Below are 15,144 nucleotides of genomic sequence, written 5' to 3' on the forward strand. Positions count from 1 at the left end.
CGTGAGGGAACAGTCAGCTGCCTTTAATTGCTGACTGCACTCTGTCCTTCTAGGACAGAGGTTTATATATTTATATCAGCAACCAGTAACTATAACCTATTCTTGTTCCCTTGGCCAATAGTATTTAACCCATCCTTGGCTAATTAAAGTCTGGGAAACTTGGGGGGAAGGAGAGGATGAAAGGGGGCCACACAAATGCAGTTTAGGCCAAAAGACAGTTAAGCTCTCAGAAAGTTTAAGGATTTTTGTCCCAACCAAGGGAAACGAGGACACATTCAAAATGTGCTACTGTCTACACCCCTCTGCATTGTAACAGAAGTGCAATGTGTTCAGTAGGTTCCAAGGGGTTTTGGTGACCCCCTCCCAAACCAGTGCAAAGACAAACACTCAGGGAGGAGTTGCTGCAGCACTTCTGTTTCTGAAAGCTTGCTGACAGCAGTGTTGTTTTCTGATCCGTAGGTCCAGAGGATGGCATAGCAATAACGTCACTGTCCAGGGAGCTGGAGTCCTTCCTCGCCTGTTTGCATGCCGCTTGAACTGATACCCAAGCCTTTGTTTTTGGACTGAAGAAACCTGAAAACCTTTCTCTCCTAATTCATGAGCCAGCAGGATGTGGTCGCTGTGCTTTCAGAACGCCTGCTTGTAGCCGCCTACAAAGGCCAAGTGGAGAATGTGGTGCAGCTTATCAACAGGGGTGCCAAGGTAGCGGTTACCAAGGTAACAAGAGAAAAACGCTTTGCGAAAGCCCTGGGAACTAATGTAACTCCTAGACCATTGTCTGTGAAAATGCCTTCGTAGCTTTACCAATCTGAATGTGACTGAGGTTAGTGTTCAGATTTCCTTAAAGTTTATACTTAATAGCTCACGTAAATTTGCAGTATAGTGCATGTCTTGTTTTTATACACTTCCCAGCGGACGCAGCTGTGATGAACACTGAGTCCTCAGAAACACTGTGTTGATGGACGGGCAGCGACATTTTTCAAAGCGTGCATTGACTTTTGAGCACTGTGTGATCTGATGAATGGAGCGATTCATCACTGTCAAGGGAAGGCAGTTCAGAGCACCCATCCCTCTGGGTGAGGGGATGGGGAAAAGCCACCTCTGTGGTAGGGTGAGGTACGCAGAGAGTATTTCTTTTCGCTGAAGTCTCTTGGTAAAGCAGTCTCACTTATACCCAACATTCTCATTGATTCGTTCTGTGTAGTCCCTTAGTTCCAGACTTGGGGGTTGCAAACTGTGTTCCCCATACCTTCGAGATAAGGCCAGCATCAAAGGATTTCTGCTTAGATATTAAGAGAGTTCAAGATGTTATTCACCTATTCCTAACTCTCAACATGTTATAAATAATACTAGCATATAAAAAATTAAGTAGATCTGGCTGTTGTGGAGAAGGTTTGATCAGCAAAAACCCGTTTTGATGAACTGTTGTTCTCCATTGTATCTATTTTTTTTTGCATTTCCATATTGGTTTTGAACCTTATATATGTATGGGAGCTAATATTTACAGATAGAAAGCAAATGTGAGTACACTTGATAAAAAGAGGAACAGACAGATTACTTATCTGTCAGTGACAGTTGTTTTCAGTCCCTTTGCAGTGTTTGAATTGTAGATAATATTTATTTTGAAAGCTGGAGTGATCCAAGGAAAACCTGTGTTTGTGAGTTTTGTTTGCCAAAATAAGTGGCCTCTTGTTGCTAGATACAAAGCACAGATGTAATAAACATGAATAGTCCCATAAAGATGCCTGTTTGGCTCTGTAGTCCAAGCAGCTCTGTAGCTGATATACAGCTATTAAAGGTAGTCAGTAATAGACCGGGAAATACTGACTTACAGATGCCTGACTGGTAGCTCAGGGTTTTGTGGTTGCATGTTTTCTTTTGTTTGATTTTTTTAAGATCATGAGCTTTGAAGACTACTGAGGGAGGAACCTACCTGAAAATACACAAATGTTAGAAAGGATGCTGTACTTTGTATAAATGTGTGCATTAATGTAATTTCAAATTTAGTTTCCACACTGTTTGAACATAAAATGTGATATCCCTTGGTTTTCAGAATAATTATGCCACTGATTTAACTGCTTTATGGAACTAGTTGCCATAATCTACAATTCAAATGCAAAATTGACAGTTTCTCATTTTTAAGGTTGATTATTGTGCTACTATCAATGCCTTCTGTTAATTACAGTAACAAACACATCATGTAGATCTGACTTTGAAACACAAAATCAGCTTAATTTGATATAATGCAGATTTGCTAGAGTTGATAAGTTTTTCTTTCCTGTATGACACAGAGTGGCTTGCTTGCTTTGTTGTTCAACCCTTGTATGGAAAATCAAAGCAGAGCTTATTTGGCAGTAGAACTGCACCCAGGTGCAAAGAGTTCATGTTTCTGTTGGACAGCTGTGAACTCTGAGGCCATTCCTGTAGCTGATCTGGTACTGCAGAATTGTAGCTATTCTTTCCTAAAAGTTGTAGGTTATCCCCATGGAGTTCAGGGAGGGAACATGACAAAAGCTGTCCCTCTTGCCATTCTGGGTGCATCCCAGCACATCACCAGACAGTACAGATTAGGTACTCGGGTAACCTGGTGACAAGCCCTGCTCAGAAGAGATGAAGTCAGATCAGCGAGACTGTGGAGGAGCGCACAGAGGAGTGGAAATACTGTCAGAGAAGCAGCCAAGGCTACATGCATGGGGTATTTTGGAGGTGCATACACACTTATTCACAGCATGGGAATGCTGTGAGCCAGATAGAGGTGAGTGCAATGTGAACCAAGAGGCATGAGACCAAGCTGCTGCTCTCATCAAAACCCATCAGTTCAGGCTCCAAAGTGTCCTCTCCAGGTCTACACAGCGTCCAGTTTGCATCTGGCTCTCATTCAGCCAGCTGTATAGAGAGAGCATATACATATTTGCTTATGAAAGGCTGTATAAACATACAAGCCAAGCCTGGGAAGAGCTTGGCTTGTTAATCTGATGGCACACAAAGGCTGGAAGGAGAAAGATGTGTAAAGTTAAGGACAAGGTTGTCGCAAGAGCAGGGATGTATAAATTAGTCTCAAGTATATTTAAACTGGAAATTTAAGGGGATTTTTTAGCCATCACAGCAACACGTTCTTGTGCAGTCTTTCAATAAGCAGAAAAAGTGCAAAATAAGAACTACTTTTGGGATAGGAGTTGTTAATTTTAGAATGGAAATTAGATGGCAGGCTTGTTGTAGCACACTGATATAGACGAAGCTTTCAGATGAACTGAAATTTAGAGCTGTCTTCTCCTCCAAGATAAAACTCATTGCACAGTGGAGCATAGAAATAAATTTATTCATGTGCATACCTTAGTTCTCTTTTACCTGTATGTCTTCTGCTTTTATTCAGTTTTCAGTTTGTTCTGTCAAATTAATTTTAAATTATAGGGATTTGCATTAAAAAACCCCTGGATCTGGTACTGGTCAACCAAAATTCCTGCTGGATTCTGTGAGTTTTATTGGAGGAAGACGTGAGGAGACAAAGCTCTTTGGAGGGAGAGAAAAAGTTCCCATATCACTGTAGGCTTTAAATGTATTTCAGATATGCATCTGTAAGCACAGACCAATTCTTATGAATAACACTGTGCAGAGCCACAGCTTGAAGTGACTAGGATCTAGAGCTAAATGCTAGAGAGTTCTTTATTCAAAATGGTTTAATTGAGCATAGCTTAAGGAAAATGAAGGATATTTTCTGTAACAAATCAAGTACTAGTAAATGCCAGATAACTGGCTTGTCCAGTTCTATTTTTGTTGTATATGGAAGGTCATATGATATAGTTAATTGTTGTTTCAGAAAACAACAATTCAGCTGTAAAATAGTATTTCATTTTTGTCACCTCTAAGTAAATGATTTCAGACAAAGAAGAATATGAAAGAAACAACTGGAGAATCCAGTTGTGTGTCCAGGTGCTCACTTCAGTGTTTCCTCGGGAATGCACTTGTTTCATTTTGCCAGCATTACTAGCAAGGCATCTGTGCAGGTGAAGTCAATATGGAAAGGTGCACCTCCTCTGACTCCAGCAAGGGACATTTGGGCTCGTTCCAGATTTGGGGCCTTTTAAAATACGTAAAGAAGAGCTGATGGGCACTAGGTCACTCTGCTGCTACTGACCCTCGCCACAGTGGATGAGGGGTGGTGGCACTGCAGTGCACATGCACTGAGTGCTTGTCCTGGTGCTGGGATGTGGGGCTGTGGCCAAGAGAAGGTGTGGTGCTCAGCAGAGGCTTCATGGCTCTGCTCTTTTCTAAGGGCACCTGCTCCGTCAGGTGCTCTGTTGCCACTCTGCCCCATACGACAAAGAGATAATTTCCATTTTTACGCCTTTTCATCTGATGTTCTTCAAATGTATAGCTGTTTTCTTTATGAAAAAGGCAAAAAAATCCCCTGAACAACCGATCATACATATTGGCTAATGCAACAAGCAGGTTCCCTTATCAAGTACTTTGGTGAATAAGCTGCAAAAACTGGAAAACTAGAAACTGAGCCTGCTATAATTCAGTCTTTTCTTCCAAGCAAGAAAGCTGGTCCCTTCTTTCAGTCCTTTTGTAGTAGAGCTCTCTTTCAGTGACATTACTGACAGCTGCACTTTGACACAAAAGTGTTGGAACTTCTGCTGAGCTGATGCCTTGCGGTCCTCTCAGGATGTTGCTGTCCTTTTCCTGGGTTATTTTTCTTTTCATTCTGAGGTAGATTAGGGAGAGGGCTATGGACCACTAGGAATGGCCCAGGAGGAACCATGGTAGTGACATCTCAAATCAGGTCAGGTCTTCTCTCAAGCTTGTTCCCAGAACGCTGCCTGGAGGATGGAGAGCAGTGGGATTTCACCTCCCAGGCATCTGCTTCTGGTGCATCCCAAGGATGCCTGGCTGAAACAAGTCACTTCTGGAGCTCAAATTTCCAGGTGTGAACCTCTGTGCTCCAGCTCACCAAAGCAAAGTGTTCCTGGGTGTTGGGTTTCACTGGGGTGTCGCAGCACAGGGTGTAGCATTCAATAGCAAGAGTTAATAGGGCCTGAAAAAGCTGTGTTAGCAAGCACACACAGAGGAGCACACTGCTTCTCTGGTAAACACAGAAAAGATCAACAGAAGAAATCATAAAGGTGGCACAGGCACTTTTAGTGTAATTTGTGTAGCATCATGGATTTTATGAGTATTTTCAAAGAGAAGCAGAATATAGCTTTTCTGCAGAACATAGCGTTAAGATCATAGCTATAAAATTGAATTCTGCAGAGAAGGAATGATAATTCAGAAAAAAAAGCCCCAAGGAAATGCAAAAAGTAGTGCTTCTGTTTTGATTCAGTGATTCTGTTTGTTTGATTTAACTTTTGAACTAATCATGTTGCGAACATGCCATGTGGCAACACTTTAGTCATGCTGGGGTACTTTGAGTCTCAACTTCAGAGCACGTTGAGTTCTTTAAAGCAATCTCTTTTTTTCTTCTGTTTTAAGTTAAGACAGAAACAAAAAAAGAAAAGTATTTTGGTGCTTTCGCATTTTTGCACTCCTTCAGTTTGAAAAGCTATTTGTGTCTGTTTTAAACAATAAATAAAGATAAATGAAAAGGGACTAGTGAACATTTAGGGACTTCTGAATGCCTGTTGAGGTCAGTGGGAAACTTTCTGCTGACTTGAGCAAGCAGGTTATTCATGGAGAACAGTCTAACAAATCATCAGTGTGAACAATGTGACAAGACTTGGATTTTGCTTTCAAGCTTTCCAATAAAATGTGGATAGGCATTTTTTGTACGAGTGCAGAATGGATGAATAAATAACAGTCCTTGTGCATCCCAAGTGCAGGGTGAGATGGAGAACTGAATGTACTTTCATGAAGTATCTACACATACATAAACATAGGGAAAGATCACGCAGCTTGGGCTACTGAGGCCCCCTGTATGCTTTGGTTGTGGAGTGCATACACTGAAACATACTCTTCTGAAAGTTCTGCTTTTAAATGGTATGTATCGACAGGTGCCTGACAATGTCTGAAAGTTAGAATACGGATTAAATACAAACAAAAACCTACCCTTGCATTTTACTGCTGAAACTCATGTGGCTGTTTACAGTGCTTGGCTGCAGCCTAATACGCCCCACAGCTATAGCAGCGTGTCATGGTGGTTGGAAGTTGCAGCCTTAGTCAAATAGCTCCCATTTATTTTGTCAATAAGTCCGTGACACAGGACCATTTGTATGATTTGTTGCCTGATGAAGCAATTGTTTACATTTGAATAGAAGTCTAAATTGCTTTTTTTTTCAACATATGAGTGACTGCTTTATTGGTTCATTAATCCCAAGTTGTAGCAGTCTCTCATTTATATTTGTAATAACCCCCAAACCATTACAGTTCATATTTGGCAATGCTCACAAGCTTTTAAGTCAGTAGTCTGCGTGTTGAGCAGTCCCTCGGTTTAGTGTTGTCTCCTTGCAATGAGCATCTAGGAGACACTCATGTTTGTACATGTTTCCTTTCCCCCTTAGACCCTTGCGTGTATTCAGATAAACCCCCTGTGGTGGGTTGACCTTGGCTGGACACCAGCCGCCCACCCAGCCGCTCAATCACTCTCCTTCTCAACCAGACAGGGGAGAGAGTAAGGTGGAGAAAACAACTCATGGGTTGTGATAAGGTGGTTTATTTAAAGCAAAAGCAAAGTGGAAGCTTGTGTGTGCAAAAGGGAAGCGAAAGATAACATAGTTTATTCTCTGCTTCCCATGAGCAGCGATGGTTGGCCACTCCCGAGAAGCAGGGCTTCAGCACACGTAATGGAGGAGACACACAGAGGGAGTTTTGTCTGTCTGTCTTCATCTCTCTTCCACCTATATATTTTGGGTAGGGTGCATTGCTGTGAGAGAAGAACTTTGTGGGCTATTAGTTTGACTTACAGGCATGAAGGCAAGAGCAGCCCTGACTGTTGCTGCTGTGGCAAAAACTCATTCAATGTTTCTCTCCAAAGCTTGCTGTGCTCCAAGTTTGTCATCACAGCGTGAAGGGCACCCAAACTCCTTGTCCCTTCCTCATGGTTTGTTCTGGATTAGTGTGTGCATGCATATGGACATACATACCTGTGTGTATGTTTGTGTGGGGAAATGGGCGGGAATGTTTTTCCAGTGTTTGTGTTACCCATACTGGAACACTGTCCATCTGTACCACCCATCTCTGCTCTCATTTTGAATGTTACTGGGAAGAAAATCTGGCATTGCCAGGTTTTGCAGGGTTATGATTAATCTCGAGATGATTGGTGCTCTTTCAAAAGCCTGAACCTCTAATTAGTGTAATGTGCTGGAATTGATTCTCTTCCCACTCTCCTGTCTTAGGTAGTGTCACAGTTTTTGTTTATAGTGTCCCTTTAAAGTGGGAAGAACTCAAGGACTGCAGGTGTGCAGAAGCTCTGGTTACTGAAGGTCTCTCTCTAGGGCTCTCCAATAGATGAGATGCCTCTGAACCTATGTTTCTGTATAGAGAATCTTAAACACACAAACCCTCTGGAATAAAAGTGGTCCTTTAGTCTTTCAACCCATTTATTAATTTATTTAAAAAAGAAAAAACAAACAAACAAACAAAAACAAAACAAAACAAAACAAAAAAAAAACAACCTGAGTTTTAGGGACCTGGATAATATTTTTGAATGCTTTGGGGATGACGATAGGGGAGATGCGCAGTTAACATGAGCCTCTCTTCAATGAGGGACAAGAACATCCAGGCCCTTGCTTGCAGCTCTCCCTGGCCCTGCAGTGGCCTCTTCCAGCAAGTGCCCTCTCCTCCCCCAGCGCCCATATCCTGTTGGGTAGGTTCCAGGGACAGGACAGCAGTGCTCCCTGGAGTGAGGGCAGCCTCCTCCAGATAAGCCCATTCTTCAGGGCAGCTTTATTTTAATGTGGCTTAAGGCACTGAATGGGCAGGTGAAGGTCATGTGATCTCGATCTTCTGTGGTTTTGCAGCCTTTTCCTGCGCTTGTGCCCTGCCAGCAGGCACAATCTGTCTCACAATTGCCTAGGACCATGTGATGGTTGAGGAAAACATGCCCCTCGTATTGATACAAACTCCTATTCTGTTTTCATAGTTTACTTTTAACACAGTGCCTTTGGCTGCATGTCAGCATTTTTTTGGTGGTTAGAGCTGGTTATCTTATCAGAAAGTTTTCCTGTTGGGATGTACTCATGTTGTTCACACTATTTTCCTTCTAATGTACATGAGCTGGCTTCAAGTTGGGTTGGTTTGGGATTTTTCCTGATCCATGTACAGATTGCTATAAATTGTTTTCGTGATATATTAATAACCTGCTGGGAAATGAGATAGATGCCTGGGTTAGGTGATTTACATATTGGCATTAAGTAATGCAGAAAAGTCAGAACCTGTTAATCTGAATGTGCTGACACACATATTCATAATCCAAACATATTGTTCATAGCCGAGAATTGTTTGTCAATTTGGGTTCTTTTTGTTTTCTCTCTTTTTTTTTTTTCACCTGGGTTGCCTGGGGACTTTTATGCCTTCTGCTATTGAGTTACCTGGAACAGTGACATAGCCCTGGCTCTCCTCCAAGCTGATGGAGAAGGAAACATGGTCAGTGCAGCTCAGCACCCTTCCACGTAGGGACAGGCATTTAGGGACCTGTGACCAGATCGAGCAAGAGGCACCCAGGCAACAGGGTGGATGGTGCCCAGGGGCAGTGGTGTCAGCTGAAAGTGAACTCTTCCCACACCTTCAGCAAAACAGGAATGGAAGTTTCCCACGTGGGAATGAACTGCTGCTACTAACGGGAGACAGTGTTTGGGTTTTGAGAAACCCATGTGTCAGAGTGGATGAGGACTTTGCCCTTAGATCTGGCCCTTCAAATCAATAATGTAGGACAATTAATCAGCACAATGTTTTTGAAGCACAACACAACTGATCAGTAATCAGACAGACATTTTGTCCCCAGCCATTCTGTTTTTTCTTTTTGCTCTGAAGAGGCTGAGTTACTAAGGTTTTACCAGCTATGTGGGTATGGGATTCACTGTATGAAAACAATCCTGTCTTGAGCTTGGTTTATTATATACTTGAAGTAGTTTTCTCACTGAAGAACTTGCTTAAAACCTCAGAGAACTGATAGTTGCCTTCTGCTTACTTCAGGCCACTAGTAGTCAGATAGCTTTTGAAGTATTTGCTCCTTCTGTAGGTAATATTGTAGGGCTGTTTATCTTCCTTTGCAGGGTAAATCCTTGGGTGGAATCATTGGATGGAAAAATAGACAATAGCACCAGTAATGAAGTAATAGATATATAATAGATAGAGGTGAAGCATAATGTGACTCATAAAAAGCCTAGTAGAGAAAGCAGCATTCTTTGTGAAGATACTTTGTGAATTTAGCAATGGCTGGAATCCTGTTTGCTTATTTGTGATTAAATAACCTGCAGTGAACAGTTTTAAGAGTGTTGCTGTTTAACAGACCTTGAGGTGTTTCGCTCAGTTTTCGTGTTGATGCCTTGAGATTTGAGAGAGAAAGAGAGAGAGAGAGAAAGAAAGATAATGTTTAAAAATAAGTATTGTCCAAAAAAAACCTGACAGATCTTTAGTAAAATGAAGTTGGTCGTCATACACATGAGGTCACTGGACTGACTACAAGTCTTCCATTCCTTTTCATGGGAGCATCTGTCATGCACAACAGTTCAGTAATTCTTGTGTTTGTCGCAAAGAAGGTGCCCACTACAATACATGAATTAACCTGCTACTGCAACTTTGCTGTACAGAGGGAAGTTGAAAGTGGTTGACAGTTCTGTGCTCCAGAGGGACAGAAACAAAAGGGTCATGAATTCTGCTTAGGCATGGACACAGAGCTGGATCTGAATTTCTAAGGAAGTACCCTTACGTGTATATGATATCCCTTTTATAGAGTGTCATTGGGATAAACTGAAATGTTACAGAAGGGGGAGGAGGAATATTCAGCATACACAAAACTAAGATAAAGCCTTTGACACACTAATATATGTCAGTTGCTGCTATTGCAGGTTTCAGAGAGTGAGGTACAAACAGAAGAATGATGAAAAGCAGATAAAATTATATTTAACTGACATACATAAAAATTCACCCTAATGTATTATTATTTTCTTCTCATTCATAGCATGGCCGGACCCCCCTGCATCTTGCTGCCCACAAGGGTCATCTCCATGTTGTCCAGATTTTGTTGAAGGCAGGTTGTGACCTGGATATTCAGGATGATGTAAGTAGATAAAACTTTCTGGCTTGCAGTGGAGGGGGAAAGATGATTTGCAAGTAACAGTGGACCTTCACTTCTTTGAAGTAGGATTAAATGAAAGCAAAATCTGTCTATTTTCTAATTCAGAGATGTAACCTCCAGTTTGGATATGCAAAACTGCATGGGAGACAATGTAAAATATGGTGGTTTTCAATGAATACTTTGGTCCTCTTGCTCAAGCTGCAGAGCTTTATAAGAGCTCTGGCTGTGCCAGGTGGGTGTGAATAGCAGTGAGAGTCATCGTCTGCCGCTTTTTGTAGAAATGCACTAGGAACTCATTGTGCTCTGTGGGAATGCACTGAAGGATGTCAGGTAAGGACCACAACCAGTTGTGATGTTGGCCTGAAGTGGGAGATGCTTTTTGTGTAGGCAAATCCCTCAGCATCTAAGGTACTGAACAGCTGCCCAGAGCACTGTGCAGCACTGCAGGGAGATTGTCCTGTTGGCAGCCACACGTGATGTGGGGGTGGTCGCATCTGTGAAAGTGTTGTGTGGTGAAGCACCAGCACAATGAAACAAGCTTTCAGCAAATTTTTTTTTCATTCAGTAAAACATGTAAGTTACTGAAATTTCTTTGGTTTCTGTAAGAGTAGTTCTAATCTTGGAACAACCTTTGAGGCACATGGTAACATGAGGTAACATGGATTTAGTTATCTCACTCTGATGAAAAATGTGAAATAGCAGTCGAATAAACATGATTTCTGCAGATATAATTGCTAACTTCTGATGGCACGCTGGAAGAACTTTGAGGAAGGGTTGCTTTTTTTCCCCTGTAAAGGTGGAGAGTCTTCAAAGGACCTAAAGGTCCAAAGATGGTTAGTAGAGGCATCTGTATGACTATTAGAAGGACACTGGAAATTTCTAGGTGCCTTTTGAAAATCCCCGTAGGCATTCGTTTGCATCCAGAGAATTAAATATCTATAGAAATTAGAAAGCTGGTTTCTTCCTCTGCATGAGTAGCTGATTCCCTGTGACACATGAGCAGCTTGTCTGACGAGCTTAGGACTGTGGTACTGATGTGGCCAGCCTTTCACAGGGAAACTTGTTTTTCTAGGAAGAAAATTTGCTTCCTGCACTCTTTATTCTTTCACTGTGCCCATCTGTGAAATGGAACATATTTGCAAGTGCAGTGGAAGTATCAGTTTATTCAGATGTATCTTGGGTATGTTTTTTGACTTCTCCCAGCGAAAATGATTCATCAGGTATTTAAGACAAAATTGCAGGTACTTTACAAGTACAGTCAGTTTTCCTGAGAAAAGCAAGTTGCTGCTTTAAGAAAGCAACAGCTTCCACCGATTTGGTCAAATTGGATTTCTGTGGAAACCGGTTTTTGAGTAAGTCTGGTTTATTATTTTTAATCCTCTAGGAATAAAATCTAGGCTGTTTATATATAAACCTGATAGCTGTAATGGAAAAACAGTAAATCAATGTTTAGCATCATTTCAGTTCAGTAAAGAGTCTTGTAGTTGTGGAAATATGCAGCTTGTAGAAGACCTATTTCACTTGTCTTGCAAACTTCTCAGGGACTTTGCTCACGACAATTGGATACTGCTTCTAAATGTGCTGATTAATGTGAAAGAATAAATGCATGCTGGATTCATAGATTCTGTTTCGTTTAAATGTATTTTGATTTTTAGCTTTGTATTTAGTACAAAGTAATTTGGTTGGGATTGAGGAGAGCCTTGGGACTTGCTGAGTCTCAGAGGGTATGTTTGGATTTGTATTGTAGGAGATAGAAGTCTAAAACTCCAAATGAAGATTTTTGCTTGTGATAGGTATTAACTAAAATATTTCTGCTTTCCTTTTACATAGGTCTTCAAAGAAAGTTCTCTATGGTTTCTCTTGTGTAATTCATTTTTACAGATCATAGTCTCTTTTAGTTGCCATCTATTGATTGTGCCTTCTGCCACTTTTGCTGTGTGCTTTTGTGGCAGTGAAGGCATCTTAGTTTCAAGTGCTGATTAACATCTGTCCATTTCACTGCTGTTTTTCAGGAATACAGATTTAGGTTCAGATGTGAAAATGCTTGTGAGAGTGGGGATTATAATATTTGTTTGAAAAGTAAATTACTTTGTTGATTTTAGTCTGTGTCATTGTGATAACACACAAGAATCCAAAAAGATGATCTACATTTTATTTTTCTAAATAACGAGAAACCAAAAGATTTTATTTTGAACAAATTCAAGACCAACTTTTAATTTGCCGCCTGATAAACAGAAACTTAAAAGTTGCTAAATGTCGTGGAGAGATTAAAATGCTCCCTTCATGTTCTACAGATACATTCTTTAAACATGGTTAAGAGCCGTTAAGAATTAGTTGAAGAATGACCTCCAGTGGCCTGGAGTGGGATTATTATGAATTTCAGCCGGTGGAGTCCAGCTCTGTAGAATACGCCACCCCGGGAGCTAACTCTTTTCTTCTCCCTGCCAATACTGAAAACTCTTACTGGGATCCCAATGCCATCTCTGAGTGGTCAATGAGTATCCATACAGCACACACCTCAGAAATAGTCAAGGAGAAGGTTGTTCCGGTGAAGGAAATCAAGGATGAAAAAAATAAGAGAAACCAGAAGAGAAAGGCTAGGAAGGAACCTAGAAGATCAGAGAGAGAGAAGGAGGTTAGAACTCTTGTGCATCCCCCCTGCCTTGAGCCTGACACCTCGCACAGTGCATGCTGCGAAACCTTGGCCGGGCAATCTGGCATGGCTGAGCTCTGCGGCGCTGCATGGCTGCATGGCGGGCTTGGTCCTGGGTGCTCTGCATCAGCTTTCCCTGCCCTGTATGCACTCTCTGAAGATCTAACTGGGAAAACAATGTCATTTAAAACAAAGGCCAGAGGCCCCGAAACTTCCCTTCTGGAAGCTCCAATTTAAGAAGCAGAAAATTAGTTTCAAACAATGGAGCAATAGCCCAGGGTTCATAATCATTTCTAGCTGAATGAAAATATGCAAAGTGGCTTATTCCTGTGCTTCCATTTAATTTAGACAGTAATTTGTTTCATTCATGTTTATTTTTCATGCCTTGATCACTTCTGCTGATCATGCATCATCATTTATTGTTCAGAGTGAAGTTGTTTTCCCTGTGTATCATGATGACTGTCTCTCTTCAGCAAAGGAGGAGGAAGGCAGCACAGACACACTGAGAAACATGAGGGCATATTCAGTTGCCTTTGTGAGGGTTGCTTCAGGTTATCCATATATGCTTGTATGGTCCTGCAAATATTCAACATTTAGTTATATTTTAACTTTAAAATATTTTGATATTTCTACTGTGAATTTAGTGGCTTGATTTTATAGTAAATGACTTTGCAAGTGCCATCCAGCACTTTGTATCAGGGATTGAAGCCATGAGTTTTTGCTGGTATTTTTTGTTTGGCCAGAGCTGTGGATGCCCCATCCCTGGAAGTGTTCCAAGCTAAGCTGGGTGGGGCTTTGAGCAACCTGGTCTACTGGAAGGTGTCCCTGCCCATGGTGGAGGGACATGATGATCTTTAAGGTCCCTTCCAGTACAAACCATTCTGTGATTCTATGATTTTGGTGCAGTTCTCCAGTAGCAAGACAGTCTGTTGATTTCTGCAAACGTAGGACAGTGAGAAGGTAAAGTGTGGCACTGGAGAAGGGCTTTAAGGGAGATTGTACAACTGATGGATGCTCTGGAGAATAGGAGCGTGCAGGAGAACAAATTATGGTGGTTATAGGTTGCTTTTTTTTAAATCAGAGAAAGGAAAAATTAACAGGTGTTACAAACTAGCGTAAACCAAATCTCACTCATTTTGGGTAGTAGAGTCTATAACAGAGACTCCAGTAACACAGAAGAGCTGTTCAGAAGTCTGTCTGAAACTGTTTTGTAAGTCGCTTGTATTGTTTCATTTCCCTTGGGGTGAACTTCACATGTGAAATAGATGCCTGTCCAGTTTCCAGGTGCCTGGTCCCAGTGGTTGCATCCACCTTTTTAAGGTAGTCAGGGAGGTAGTTGCAAAAACCAGGACACTGAGCAAATGCCACCAGCCCAGCCTAGCCAACGCACAAGTGCTAAAGGAAGGGTAATGCTGAAGTCCGTGGAGAGGTCAAGATTTAAGTATCTGCCTTTTGTCAGAACTCCCAGCCTGCAACCCTCTCCTGACAGCAGGTGCTTAAGCTCTCTATAAAGAACATGGTTTCACCCTTTGGAAATTTACCTTCTGCTGTGTAACAGCCCTGTTACAGGTAGAGCTCTCAGATGTGCAATCCTGCATCCTCTGCATCAGGGGATGCAGATTTCTATCCCAGTCTCCCTCCCAGTGTCTTCCTCTTTCTATTCCAATGAATACCAAGATTTTTCTTAAAAGTGGAGCACTTTCAACACTGCAGTGCTGTCACGGAAAGACAAACTGTGCAAGTAACCTCTGGGCTGCTGCAGAAGAGCCAGTGGCCACTTTCTTCACTGGCATCATTTCGAAGGGTGATGGGCATACCTGCAACATGCATGGAGCTTCTTCCAGCAAACACATGAGGAGAGCACTTGTAGGGTGAGAGAGAGGAGGAGAGATGTCTGCATTAGGGGCTGCAGCAGGGCAAGGGTGTGCAGTGCCACCATGACAGCAGTGCCCTGTGGCAGTGTTGCACACTGAGATGTCCAGGGCATTGGAGTGGAATGAGTTTGAGTTACCTTCAGGGCTAGGCAGAGTCTGAGTAAGGGGGTTTAAGATTCACTAGTGTAGACCTTAGTGCCTTACTTCTGTCTAGCCTCACTTAAGTCTTTTTGGCTTTGGGCCCACATCTGCATTTAGGCAGACTGTTTTCTGTCAAGGTCATGTTTGTGTGACACAGCGCTGGAGTTATCCCTCTTCATTGCTACCGTTCTGCAGTCTGTTCTGAAGGCATAAATCTCTTGCAAATAGGATCATAAATTGTG

At 41.9% G+C, this 15,144-nt stretch overlaps 1 protein-coding gene across 7 annotated transcripts in view; it reads left to right on the forward strand.

Annotated features, from left to right (window-relative positions):
• Window positions 1-15,144, forward strand: part of ANKRD6 (ankyrin repeat domain 6) — an 89,159-nt gene that overhangs the window by 54,075 nt on the left and 19,940 nt on the right. For 4 of the 7 annotated variants that reach the window (XM_039388122.1, XM_027743563.2, XM_039388123.1 and 1 more), the window contains 2 exons: window positions 460-717; window positions 10,118-10,216. In XM_039388122.1, the coding sequence (XP_039244056.1) occupies window positions 598-717; window positions 10,118-10,216 (219 nt within the window). In that variant the 5' untranslated portion in view covers window positions 460-597. The other 3 variants (XM_039388121.1, XM_027743561.2, XM_039388125.1) reach the window with 1 other exon arrangement.

This window comes from Pipra filicauda, unplaced genomic scaffold (assembly GCF_003945595.2).
Source record: "Pipra filicauda isolate LSUMZ 115617 unplaced genomic scaffold, ASM394559v2 scaffold60_size3304689_pilon, whole genome shotgun sequence".
Classification (NCBI taxonomy): Eukaryota; Metazoa; Chordata; class Aves; order Passeriformes; family Pipridae; genus Pipra; species Pipra filicauda.